The sequence below is a fragment of the Oryctolagus cuniculus genome, chromosome 12 (assembly GCF_051225735.1).
Source record: "Oryctolagus cuniculus isolate XC-2025 breed Fujian yellow rabbit chromosome 12, ASM5122573v1, whole genome shotgun sequence".
NCBI classification, from domain to species: domain Eukaryota; kingdom Metazoa; phylum Chordata; class Mammalia; order Lagomorpha; family Leporidae; genus Oryctolagus; species Oryctolagus cuniculus.
In genome coordinates, this window is record NC_142878.1 from 76,991,225 (window position 1) to 77,005,820 (window position 14,596).

Below are 14,596 nucleotides of genomic sequence, written 5' to 3' on the forward strand. Positions count from 1 at the left end.
TGTCAAAAAATAAAAATAAAAATAAAAATAAAAAATAAAAATTGAGCATTTTTAGATTTACAGCATGTTGTTTTGCCAAATACTTTCCTCCACTTATTGAGATAATCATGTAATTTTTGTCCTTTGTTGTGTTAATGTTGTGTATTATATCTGTAGATTTGTGTAAGCTGTACCAGTCTTGCATCCCAGAGATAAATCCAACTGGATCTTAATATATGATATTTTAAATACATTGTTAAATTGGATTTGCTAGCATTTTTAAAAGTCAACACAACAAATCTTTTTTTTATTTATATAAAAGGAACAGATTTGTAGGGTTAAACTTATGATTATAAAAAAAATTGAGGGGCTGGCACTGTGGCAAAGTAGGCTAAGCCTCTGGCTGTGGTGCCAACTTGCCAAAGGGGTGCCAGTTCCTGTCTCAGCTGCTCCTCTTCCAATCTAGCTCTTTGCTATGGCCTGAGAAAGCAGTGGAGCATGGCCCAAGTGCTTGGGCCCCTGCATCCATGTGGAAGACCTGGAAAAAGCTCCTGGTTTCATATCGGCCCACCTTTGACTGTTACGGCTGTTTGAGAGTGAACCAGCAGATTCTGTAGCTCAGTAGGGCGACTACAAGTAATGTCAATATACTGTATATTCCTCTATTTAATAAACAAAATGGAAGATAGAACTTTGGAGGTTTTCACCATAAAGAAATGTTAAACATTTGAAGAGATAGATACATTTACCCTGATTACATATTGTACAATGTATGTATGATTATATAGAGATTATATGTACATATGTATGTGTATGTAATCTCAGAACATCACATAGTGTCCCATAAATATGGACAATTTTTGTCTGTCAAAAATATTTTTTAATAAAAAGAAACAAAAGTGAAAAAAGCCTAACTTTTGTTAGTGGCTTGGCTTGTGGAGCAACTGCAGTCTTTACATGGTGTTCTCTCCACATTTCTCCTGTTTATGCTATGCTAATCACAGTATATTTAGACCACAATCTACTCTAGTATAACTTTATTTTAGCCAGTTACACCTGCAACAATCCTCTGCCCTCAAACCAAGCCACATTCTGAGATACCAAGCATTTGGACTTTAACCTAAGAATTTCAGAAGGGCACATTTCATCCATTAATACAAATAATCTCTCAGCATCACTTTCTTAAAAAGGTTATTTATCAAAAATAATAGAGATAGCTAGAGCTTTTCTGTGACTTTGATGATAATTTTCACTTCCATTAACTTTGTGTTACAGTGTTTGATTCATGATATCCTCAAGAACCTTGGGAACTATTTTTTGACACCATTAAAGTTAAAATCTCGATCCTACTCTGCTAACTTTATCGTAAGATTAGGAGCAGTTTTAATAAGTTGGATATTCATGCTTATTGTATTCAAATTTATGAATTTTCTATGACCTTTAAATTTGAACCTACCTCTCATTCCACAGTTTTAGTAAGTACTATTTTTCATTTTTTCTCTAATTATTTTGTATTTAATTCTTTAACACATGTGGAACTTTGTATAAGTCGAGAATACAAACGAATATTACAATTCTTATACCCTGTCTAACCACTAATACTAATCAGTGCTTTTCTTTTTCTTTGATAAAAATATGTCTTCTTGGTTATTGATTAAAGATTTTCTAGTCACATTTATATTTCACTGATTTTTAAATATATTGTTTTAGCAGGATCATACTGTTTCAGCTATTAGAAATTCTTAATATTTTTATTGATTGTCCTCATAAACTTCTTTTTAAAAAGTCTTAGATATTTTCATTTGTTTTACCAGTTATATTTGAAATCACGTCAACTTAGGTCAACTTCAAATTACAACAGTCTGCCATTCTTATACAATTTTGGCAATTAATTTTGTAAAGTCTTTGATAATTATTCACCTCCCATCAGAGGAATATGGAATGATATTTCCCTATTTTGGGGGGAATATAAAGTGGTGTAGCTTGTGAAGCTTTTCATTCGCTGTTTGGGAAACATTTCTGGTGATCTACATTGCAGAAATATGGCACAAGCTCAGAAGAGGGGGTTAAAATACTGACTATCATCAAAGAACTCAGACCCGGAACTGCGGATGAGGAAACTGGCAAAAGATGATGATGAATGGAAAGCGGTGCTCAGTGTGCAGTCCTCAAAACGAGGGCCATAGATCCTGGAGCAGTGATCAGTTTCTAGGAGAGGGGGCGATAGCTTCAGCTCAGTTTTGGAGGAATGACAGGCAGTTTTTTGGTTGTTACAGAGGAAGGAAACATCCAATTTCAAACAGCATGGCACAGAATAGAACCTAAGGAATTTAATTATGGCTGAAATTTAGGATGTGGATGAAGAATGATGAGTCATGAGACTGAAGCTGATGGGCTTCGGATTTTTTTTTTTTTTTCATGACAGTAATGATTATTATTGCTGGGTTTTAAGGATGGTAACATGATCACATCTGTATTCTAAGAAGATTTCAGAGGGAGAAAATAGAAGGGAGACAAGAAAGAGTCAATGTGAGCAATAGGATTCATTGATAATTAGTAGATCTATACTGAATGTATGAATGAATGATTGGAATAGTGAATGAAACAAGGCATTAACAGATTTAGCAGTGAGAAAGTAATTGACAACTTTGGTAGGATTAGTTTTCTTGAATAGGATGGCTGAGCTGGATGGCATTTCAATGGGAGAATGAATACAAAGTACTCATCCAAATATTGGGTGTTTTTTTAAAAGATTTATTTATTTACTTATTTTATTTGAAAGGCAGAGTGACACAGAGCGAGAGAGAGACGGAGTCAGAGAGAGGAAGTGGTATTTCATCTGTTGATTCACTCCCCGAACTGTTGCCTCCAGGCCTTCCCAGGCACATGATTAGGGAGGTGGAATGTAAGTGGAGCAGCCAGGGCTTGAACCAGCACTTGAATATGGGATGTTAGTGTCACACAATACAGCTTATCCCATTGTGCCACAATGCCTGCCCTAGTGTGGGGCATATGAAATTAATCTTAATGAATTTACAAACTAGTCATTGCTAATATGTAAGAAATACCTTTTACTGTTATTAATTTTTTATATATTAACCAAATACAAAGTTACTTTATTAACTATTTTATTAACACGTATAGTTTGCCAGGTGAATTTGTTTTGTTTTCTGAATATGAAATTATAATTATTGAAAATAACAACTTTGTACACTGACTTCTATTTATATTGTTTATTTCTATTCATGTTTTAGTATATTGGGTAGAGTTACTAGAAATAAAATGGTGATAGTAAACAGTTTTGTTATACTTTTCATGATGGTAGGAGCACCCTGATATCTTAGATATAAGTTTATGATTCTGAAAGTGAGTCTATGAACATATTAAACCTAAGGAATACCCATTCCTGTCATATCTTATTAGGTTTTAAAAATTATTTGAAACTTTGAAATTATATCAAGTTATTTTTGGGTATCTAGTGAAATTCAGGTTCATATTTTCTGAGCAATTAATGTGTAACATTATATTAGTCATTCATAACTTTAAATCATCCTTGAGATAAAGTCATCTTGAATATGGTGTATTATCCTGAATAACACTGGACTTTATTTCTCATATTTTACTTAGTACTTTAAAATATGTATGATAATAAATAAGATTTTTTTATTACTATATAGTGAATTTTATGTTTTATGTTTGAATATATAGCTCTGAGATATTGGAACATTTGCATGGAAACGTCTAGTGATGGTATTTAATCCATGCATAATGAGTCAGGAATTCTAACACATTTCAGATTTCATCAATAAGGGTCATCATTGAGCTATATGATCTGAGGCAAATCTATATGTCGTGGAGCTCATCTACATACACCAATGGTTTGAACTAACAGAGCTCCAGGCTCTAGCGTTCTGCCAACACGTATACAATTTTGTGCTAATAAACAAAGCTGAATACATTTGAGAGCAGTAGCACTGTGCTAAGTAAAAATATACCATGTCCTTTTGACCCTGATGGATTTAAGCCCGAGTTTACAAAACAAATGAGCAAACAACAACAAAAATTCAATATTCTGTTGTCTACCTACGAGGGTTCCTGAGCAATTTAAAGTGGAAAATGTTGCCCCTGTGATTTCCCTTCGATTGATTGCACTGGAAGACGATGGGACACCCACCCCTTACCTGAAACATGCATCTAAAAAAGCAGCAGATGCAGCAGGGAAGCCACGGATTTGTGTCTGTCTGACCTCTGCCATTTGCTTTGTGATCTTTATCCCTGTGGGCATCATTTTTCTTATTTGTAACTTGGGTTCAGTTTGATTCATCTTTTGGTTCTCAATTTCTATGAAATGAGAAGCCATAAATAAATAACTCCTTTAGAAAAAAATTTATATAGTCATCTGAGTTTTATTTTCATAAGTATTGATCTCAGTTGATCCTCTCGATAATATTGTGAAGCAGTTAAGCAAGGTACTGGTAAATTAGTTTGAGAATGTAGTCTAGTCTCCTCTCCAAAGGATTTTATAGTTTGTACAATGTGTTTAGCAAGTTTCAGAGCTCCAGTTAGAACACAGGACTTGTGATTCAACTGCATTATTTTATAGTATGACACGTGTTGTCCTTCATGAAACCTTGTGATCACCTTTTATACTTTTCAAGCATTCTGTCATGTTTTCCTGCTTGTTAAATTATGACGATGGACTGTCCCTATCCCCTTGGGGTTCAGCCTTGAAGCTCTTTTCATTTTGTTTTAAACGATGTAACAGTAATGCTTGTTCATATGTATGTTTAAATAATTTCTTGAAAAGTACTCCATCTAACATCCCTTCTTTTCCTGATTCTCTTTCAGATAGCAGTTCTGTGGATGAAAAGGTTTTAAATCATACTTTTTCTTCCCTCCTGAGGGATCTTGTCTTTTGTACATGTTTGTTTGTGACATACTAGGCTTGTTTTTGTTCCTCTGTTTCGATTGTGAAATGTGCATGTTATCCCAGCTTTCCATTCTTTGGTTGTCTTTTAAGTGTGCCCTGATATGTTGCATTTATGAAGAGGTTACACCTTGCCAGCTGCGCTTACTTTAGCTTACTCTTGCCTACCTAGGGGTCTGCTACGGTCAAACACAGCATCTGTTCTTAAGTCTGGCTAAATCATGACCTTCCTGACTGATTCATGATCATCACTGTGCATATCAAGTTTTAAGGGCAAATCGTGTGTGGAATATGATATATTTTTACTGGACTCTGCCAATGCTATTGTTGAAGTGCTGACGGCCAGTTTCAAAACCACCACTCCCAAAAACACAGCTTTGACTTGGAGCTGACCCTGCTTAGCATCTGTCATACTAGGTGTTAACGTGTGTAGTACAGTTGACCTGTGTCCCAAATTCGTCTATGATCAGTGGTATTGTGCTAAAAGATTGTTTTGTTTTGTTTTCTCTCATTCTTCATTTAAGGCTCGAATAGTAAGTGGCAGTGATTTGGATGCTTCCAAATTCTCTTCTCTGCAGGTGTTTGGTGGGTAAGTAGTACTTCATGATCTTTCTCATGAACTCCTTCATTTAATGGTGCTTGTGTGCTCTCAACATGTAATTTGGGTGTAGTATATTTCATGATGGTCTAATTATCTAGCCTCAATGTTGCTTCCATTTTTCATAATAATCTTTTTTATTAGAAAAATGATACACATGCTCATGACTAAAATTGCTAACACTGTGGATCTATTTGTATATGTTATTGTTCCATACACGAGTCCAACTGTTGCGTGGATAAATTTACATTATTACAGTTATGCTAATTTTTGGTGTAGGTGTTTGCACTTAATGAAATGTGCAATATCCGTCCATATCCATAACTCAATGAACATAAGCTATACCATTATTTTCCACAGTTGCATAATGTTACATTTAATGGATGTGACAAAGTAAAATTTAATAATAGCATCCTGTTTAACGCCCCAAGGGTACACACTGCACTTACATGCTCATAGGTCTTCTGTGTGCTTGCGTATATACCTACATCTGTGGTTCCAGAAGACACATAGCTTTTATTCTGATCTCTGTGCGTTTTGAGATGAACCAGACCATTCCATATGTAAACATATAAGCAACAATTTAGTACCAATTTTTTGGTAAGTACCAGTTGTTTCATGAATATTGTATCATTTAATCCTTATAGTGGCCTATGAGGTAAGTACTATTTTGATTTTTATTTTATAAAAAAGAAAACCAATGCACAAAACACTTAGAAAACTTTCCAGTAATATAGCAAGTAAGTGTTAGTCAGTATGCAAACTCAGTTAATCTCATTCTAAAGTCTATTATCTTAACCACTATGCTATATTTCTTTTGTTTCATTATTTCTTAGCAATATAAATATTTCAAAATATTCATATAATTTATTAATGAATTATTCTGTTAGATAATTTTGAAGTTATTTTAGGTATAAATAACAAATGTATTGTAATAGAGCTTTAAAGTGCAATTTGTATAACCAAGTTTATGCATTGCATACCATCTATCTATCTGTGTGTCTGCCTATCTATTACCTGTCTACTTGTTTATTTCTAGCTATAGCCATAGAGGTATACATTAGGTTTTGGATAAATGTTGAGATTTTAATATATTTGTGTACAATATTATAGAAGCAGAATTTGGGGATATATTTTAGGGAAATTTATGGAAAATTTTAGTTTATTTTGTAATTCTCTCATTCTTTGAAAATTAATTTGTTAACAATATCTGCGTGTTCCCTATTTTAAATGAGACATTTGAATGATTTAAATTTTCAAATTTAAACTACAAAATTATAAATATATAATGACTTCCCAGTAGAAGTCATTAAGGTGTAATTTCTGTTATGTATATAACTTCAATGTCCTTATAATAAATAAGTGCAGAATTACATTTTTACACGATATCACAATGATTTAAATAGGTTATAAAAACTACCTGCTGTCAAAGGTCATTATGATTCAGCCACAGAAAATTCAGGTAATAAATAGATTAATCTCTCTTTACTACCCCAGATATACTTTATTTACTAAAAATGATAACTTGGCAAATTGAATAAAATGGTTAGCTTTGAACATAATCATGTGGATTCCACTTTAATTATGAGAAAATGTTGTAGCATACTCTTGGAGGTTTAACTGAGTTAATGATCTTTCAGACCCTGCCCCTCCCCACCCACTGTAGTGACATCAGCCTCTTCCTAACAGCTTGATTTCCTAACCTATGTCTGAATATACACAATTATCATGGCTAACGTAACAGATTTAGGCTACATCCATGCTTTTGTTAAGTGTATGTTGTGGTGAATGTCTGGCTAAACTAGGTCATCTTTGCATATTTCATTAGATTTTTTCTGCACCATTTTTAGAGAACTACCTATTTCTAGGACTTTCTAAGAGATGTGGAAATTATGATGGTATGAGATGGGGGGTGATAATTTGTAGTCACCTAGGGAGCTTGTCATTTCCTGAATGCTTATTTCTTCTTGATGTACCTGTAGTTTATGTTAAAATATGAGCCTTCGATCGCAAACTCTTTCAGAAAGATTCTACAGTTCTTCCAATAGTCCAGCTTCTGTTGTCCTGGAAAGCAAGGACTGGAGAAACCTGAAAAGAGGGCATCACTGCTTCCGAATGGCAGTGCTGCTGCCTCGCGCACTCTTCTCTCTCAACGTTCCTGATGAGTCAGAGCCAAAGCACATTCACCCTTCCTTCCTTCTCCAGTGTCGGGGAAAGAATAGTGCACACCCACTGAAACCAGATAATGGCATTAAGATATATGCTTTCTGATTCCTGCTCAGCTCTCTGTACATTTCCTGTAAGTGTTCTGGGGGGAAAAATGTCAAACATTATTCTATTTTTGCATCTGCCAAGGCAAGCATCCAGACAAGGCTTTGGGGAACAAACTGGAAGGGGGCAAGAGAAACTGTGAAAGCACGACTTTAACAGATTTCGGCGATTTTTACCATATATGTAAGCAAAGAGTCATATAGAAAGCACACAAAAAGACATGTTGAGATATATAACATATTTGGGGTCAACATCTCAAATAGAAAACAGAAATGCAACAGGAGTAGGCAAGGGGAATCTATGATTTGGGTCTACATCCGTGGAAAGATAGGTGGGAAGGAAGAAGGATGAGATACACAGTCTTAACCAAGAAAGTATGGGACGAGTGGAGAGCCCTAGAGGAAAGGGGCCTGCGCCTGGTATTCACGGCCAACTCTAGTATCCACACTGTGTTTAGCCATTGGCTGGGGCAGCATGGGGAGAGTGTGGCCCCGAGGTGAATGCTGCAGTGGATTTTGGAGGTATGGTTGCTGGAGCTGTGGTCAATCCTGCTCTCAGCAAATTCTCTGCTAAGGAATCTGAGTGCTACTTGTTCATGGCTCCCCAGCATCAGCTTGTTGAAACCACACTCCAAATGATAGTGAATGAAGTTGTGAAATCGTACGGATATCCTCTCCAGACAAGAATCATCTTTTTAATTAGGATAACATCCCTTTAGAACTCCGATTGCTCATCATTTAAGTTCACCATTTCCTGGACATTTGTATTCAAAGTTCCATTGGTTGCATTTGGAAAACCATTTCAAAGTTTCTATATATTTTAGTTTCTTTCTACTCTCAAATTACCAGCCTTGCATATAGCAGAATTCAGGCAGGGGCAACCAGTTTTCTGCAGAATGGTTCTCGTGAGTGCTGAGTTTATTTAGCCTGTCTAGGAGGAAGCCTTTCCCCTTAGCACGGCTCTGAACCAGGCAGGAGCTGCTTTTCCTAACCTCAGCACTGCAGTGTTACCTACCCAGCACTCCCAGGATTACAGAACTTTGTCAGGGAAGAAATGGTGGTGACAAAGGTGAGAAAATGCACAGATGGAAAAATGCAAAGGTCCTGTTGAAGGGCAGGACACTGAGAGACTGCCAAGCAGACAAGGAAAAGCTTCTGTTTCAACCTCATTTTCAAATGTGTACAGTTGCCAAACCAAAAAAAAAAAAAAAAAAAAAAAAAAAAAGAGTTCCAGAATTTCCAAGGTGGTTCAATTAGTGTCATGAAAAAATAACTTTGAGGACTTGAATCAGCCTAAGGTTTTTACAGTTTCTGTTTTAAATTTTGCCTCGATGAAAGCAATTTTTGTTGTCACTATAGGATCCAACATGAATTAGATTGAAAATATATGGATATGACTAGTTCCATAAAATCTTGATATTTCTGTTATAGTTCTGACATTGCTATTAAATCTCTCTATAGTTTAGAAGGTTTCACATTGTCCTCATGCTCTCTTCCCCATTGTAGTCTTGACTTGTGTGCTTAGCCAGGTAAATGCCCAGTGAACAGAAGATAAGGTTGTTCTCACCCTGAGGGGCTCAGTACTTGCCTTTCTTTGTAACACTGGTCCCTCTAGTAGCTGAGAACTCTTTGTTTCAGTAGTTTTTTTCTCTCTCTCTCTCTCTCTCTCTCTCTCTGTTCCACAATCCAAAACTTCCCTATCCTGTTGGTTAATGTCCCTACTTCTGAAAAATCAGAAATTCTCCTAAGCCTACACAATGGTTGTTTCCACTGCTAGAATCCCTTCTCCCCAGGACAACAGTTCACACTACACAAGCACTCTTGCATGCCCTGGATCAGGTTTTCTACAACGAAAATGGCAGCTCTGGCAAAACACAGCTTCAGTTGCAGTAGCAGGTCACCCTCAGAGGAAAATGGAAGCTTTTGTCTTTAACTTTCTAGCGACTTGCTTTCATAGATGAGTTCCTTTTTACCCTAGAGACTTTGATATGGATATGTTCACTACTGATTTAGGTAGAAGTGAATTCAAAATTCTTATTTACCATAAAGTTATCAGATACAAACAGTGCCCACTTGGACAATTCATTATTGTACATCGATTTAGTTACCATGTCCCTCTTGTTTTTTACTTGCTTGTATTTGTATGGCTGTCAACCTCAACCAGATCCTGGTTGACTCCTCAGTGCTAACTGGGCAATTGAAAACTCATCCCTAAGGGAACCTGCTTCATCACTCATTCTTCCACATCACATCCACTCTACACACTGTTCAAACACAATCCTTGTCTGCTTACGTGAATTTAATATCTCGTCTTCCTGCAGTGTAAGTATAAATCTTTCCACACGACCTCGGCCAGTTTTCTTGTTTCTATTCCTCTCTCTGTCTGTATGGTGGTAAAATATTATCTCCCTTTTCTGAGTGCTCACTTGTTTGTGTCATTCCTGTACTGTGTATCAATTCCTCAGTTGTACACATGTAACAGGATTCTTATGTTCCAAGTTTGTTCTAAACTCTTAACACTTTCAAAGAAATTGAGTTGCTTAAACCATTGCAGGACAGCCCCTTACACCTGTTTGCTTGTATCACGCACAGTCATACCACACGGTAGTGACAGCAGCTGGAAGAAGCCTCATAGGAGACCGGGGAGACTCCAGATTGTATTAGTAATACTGGCCCTCAGCATCCTGCCTGCATCATAACCTGACTTCCAAGACCATGCTTAGGGACAGACTCTTACTCAGGAAAACTGACAGCAGTAGGGCCACCAGCTTTCGAAAACCCATTATCATGAAGTGGTTGCTAGGCTGTTTGCTTCATGTAACCAAGAACACTGCCTATGTAATTGTTTTCCCACTCCCAGGTCTCTCTCCTCTATTTTAAAGTCAACTGGATGCCTCAGTGAGCTCTCTTGGGAATTCAGCAGCACTTGGTATCTTCTCTATTTAGGAGGGTCTGAGATTGTTAGAGTAGACTTTGAGATGAGCCACAGAGACCAGACCCAAGACTGATGGTTTTAATGTGTAGATTTATGAGAAAGTTATCAGGGCCACATTATGGACCCTCTGCATGAGAAATACACTTAGTAGCTGTGTAAGTAAGATAAAATTTACATCTATAGACCATAAACCAGGCTTATAAATACCATAGTTTTCTTGAAGTGGATTATAAATAATTTCTTTTCACTATATATTTTCCTGAAGCAATAGCAGCCAATAAAAAAAACTAGCTCAAAGATTTTGAGTTAGTGGTCTTGAGATCAAGCTACTGCTTTCTCATAGTATACCAAGTTAAAGATTTTTCATGATCTCATTTCCTGACCTGAATTTGTAGCTTAACATTCTTGCCGTTTAGTAATAGGTCATAACCTAGGAAGGCTACTTGAATGTTGTTGCTCACAGTCAATTCAGGGATGGTGTGTAAGATTCCCTCATCGGCCGGCGCCGTGGCTCACTAGGCTAATGTTCCTCCTGCGGCACCGGCACCCCAGGTCCTATTCCCGGTTGGGACACCAGATTCTGTCCCAGTTGCTCTTCTTCCAATCCAGCTCTCTGCTGTGGCCCAGGAGTGCAGTGGAGGATGGCCCAAGTCCTTGGGCCCTGCACCCACATGGGAGATCAGGAGGAAGCACCTGGCTCCTGGCTTCGGATCGGTGCAGCACGCCAGCCGCAGCGGCCATTTAGGGGGTGAACCAATGGAAGGAAGACCTTTCTGTCTCTCTCTCTCTCACTGTCTAACTCTGCCTGTCAAAAAAAAAAATTCCCTCATCCTCTTAAAATAGGTGAGAATGGATCCCCATCCTCACACATCTTCCAGAAACCTGATGTCTCCAATGCTAGTGGTTGCGAAGGAGTCATACCTATTGAGAATTCACATTTTTACATCTATTAGTTCATAATCAAGAATCTGAAACCTCAGGATGACAGGGTTGCAGGCAAGACCAACCCCCAGTTTTGCTCACTGCATGAAAGCTATTCTAGGGAGGTAGGTTTACTTTTCAGATCTTGAGGAGGAATGCGACTTCACATCCGTATCAATCCAGGATGCCCATAATGTAGCCACATCAGGCAGGAAAGTCACAGCTGCCACCAACTCTGGCCACGTCCCTTGGGCCAGTTCATAGTTGATGTGGATTGCACAGGTTGGCTCCTCAGAAAGATTCTGATTTCATTGTAGTTGTTTGTTTCTACTTTTTTTTTAACCTTTCTATAATTGCCAATAAAAAATAAAGCCACAGGGAGTTTGCCTTTCCCTGCCCTCTCTGAGCCACTAATTCCAGTTCTTCGTATTCAAGATATTAAAGGAATCCCAAATCACATACTTTGAAAAGACTAGCATTTGGTAACATACGCCCAACTCTTGCGGCCAGTATTTTCTCAATCAGAAAACTAAGGTTACCTACATGTACTTTAGCACATTACTTCTATCTCATCACACCTGTCACTCCTCTTAAAGACTGATATTCTCATCCCAGAGATTGTCGCAGAAAGCAAGAAAGATCTCTCATGTCCGTGATAGTTGTATACTCTGGCTTTGAGGCCACCTAATGCAGCAGCTACTGGGGACAACCCAGGCTGAAAAATAAAGAAATCCTACATAAGCAATCCAGGGAAATTATGTTTTTGAAGGGAAAATGTGCTATGTACAAGCCCAATACTTGTACAAGCCTTCTCTGGGTCCAGCTTGCTTGTTGAATATGTATATGTTACTATCTGTTGTCAGTTCTTTAAAACCGACCTTAATCATTGCTGTAAGTTTCTGACTTGGACTACATTCATTAGGAAATCAGTGGATTGTAGCTAGGCTGCACAGAATCACCTTTAACCTTCTAATCTCTTCCAGATACTCTGTAAGTTTGAGGAGAAACAAATTAAAATTACTGTTACATCCTTTAGGGGAAAAATATTCAGATTCAGGGCCAGTTCAGTGACTGTGAAATGGCCTCTGTTACATTAAGCAGGATGATCAGTTAGCCTGGAAAATTACAAACTAAAATTACAAATTAAAATTACAAACTAAAACTAAAACTTACCAACTAAATAAGATTGTGATGGCTGTACGGTGGACCAGGAAGGAAAGTACTTTGGGGAGAAAGGAGTCGGCTGAGAAGGGAGGTGCGTCCCTGCCGCCCCTGAGCCCTGCTGCATCTCAAGGGGGCTGTTCTTAGTTCAAACACAGTGCTGGACAGAGTGCGGATCACAGAGAAAGCTTTCAGACAGAGAGGGCAGAGTTGGAGCAGAATCTCAACTCATGTTTGGTGAGAAGTACCAAATGTCCAGGTCTCGTGAGTCTGGGAGAGAGAAGGGTCAGGTGAGAATCAGTGAGAGGTCTTCTGATACTTTCACAACTAGGTATGGAAGAGGGACTGCATTGTCCTGAGCTTCCCAGAGGGCAGAATGTGGCTCACTGGAGAAATCATGCGTAGGCACACTTCTGGTCACTGTGAGAAGACTTTTCCAACAATAAGAGCTGTCTTTGTAAAAACTGTTCCCCTTTTCTAGAGAGACTTAAATAGTCAAGTGATCATTTATTAAAAACACTGCATGGGAATTCAAATTTCAGGTGCTTGATTCTTCAAAGCTTCCTCCATTCTTAAGATTGAGTCACATTTTATCCTAATATCATAACCTATCCTAATGTAATCATCGCACCAGTGGTAGCAAACCTCTCCAGAGCTTAAAGCAATGATTTGTCTGCATTCACTTATGCTTGTGTGTTCATATGGAGCAAGGTCAGTTCTCACGTGCTGAGTCCTGTCTAGCTGTTGTCTGGGGCAACAGGGAGAGATTGATTTGTGCCATTCATCATCTAGATGGCCAGAACAAGCTTGTTCATGTGGCAGTGATAGACTCTAAGGAAACAAGTGGAAACATGCAAGTCATCTTTACTCAAAGCTGGAATGAACAAGTCACCCTTATGCTGCATTCCACTGTGGACAACAAGTCCAACCAAGATTAACACAGATCTGCCTCTCTATTGGAGAAGCGAACAGCCCAGGCCATTCTTTGTAATCTAACATAATCATGCATAGCTATGATGAAATATCTGTCAAAATATCTATTTTTAATAATTTAAAAAAGCTACAACATGATTTCATACATTTATCCTCATATAACATAGCATTTTTTGTATTGGAATAATGAAAAATTGCTAGAAACTATCAACATCTCATTATCAGTATTTACCTGATTATCTCAGTTACAGGATAGGATAAAGAGTAATTTGCTTTCTAGGTGAATGGATAACATGCTCTGAAAATTTAAGAGTGGCTGTATTTCTGACTTTGAGTTATGAGGACAGATTTTTTAAAAGATTTATTTATTTATTTGAAAGGCAGAGTTACGGTGAGGCAGAGGCAGAGAGGGAGAGGGAGAGGGGGAGAGAGAGAGAGAGAGAGAGAGAGAGAGAGAGAGAGGTCTTCCATCCTCTGGTTCACTCCTCAGATGTTCGCAACAGCTGGAGCTATGCTGATCTGAAGCCAGGAGCCAGGAGCTTCTTCTGAGTTTCCCACGTGGGTGCAGGGGCCCAAGGACTCGGACCATCTTCCACCGCTTTTCCAGGCCATAGTAGAGAGCTGGATTGAAAGTGGAGCAGCTGGGACTTGCATCTATACCCATATGGGATGCTAGCACTGCAGGTGGTGGCTTTACCCGCTATGCCACAGCACCAGCACCAAATCAGATTTTTATGGAGAAGGTAGCTTTGATTTAGAATTTAGAATATAGATTTTAACATGTGCAAATGGAAAAAAATGCAAGCCAGAAGGCTTTAAAAAGAAACAGGAAGCACCATGAGCATCAAGAGGGAATAGGCAGTAGTCAGACT

The 14,596-nt window shown here is 37.9% G+C and overlaps 1 protein-coding gene across 1 annotated transcript in view; it reads left to right on the forward strand.

Moving 5' to 3' along the window:
• Window positions 1–14,596, forward strand: part of UNC13C (unc-13 homolog C) — a 645,143-nt gene that overhangs the window by 141,547 nt on the left and 489,000 nt on the right. The window contains exons 2-3 of the mRNA XM_017348010.4: window positions 4,828–4,850; window positions 5,431–5,495. Of these exons, the coding sequence (XP_017203499.3) occupies window positions 4,828–4,850; window positions 5,431–5,495 (88 nt within the window). The remainder of the gene's footprint in view (window positions 1–4,827; window positions 4,851–5,430; window positions 5,496–14,596) is intronic.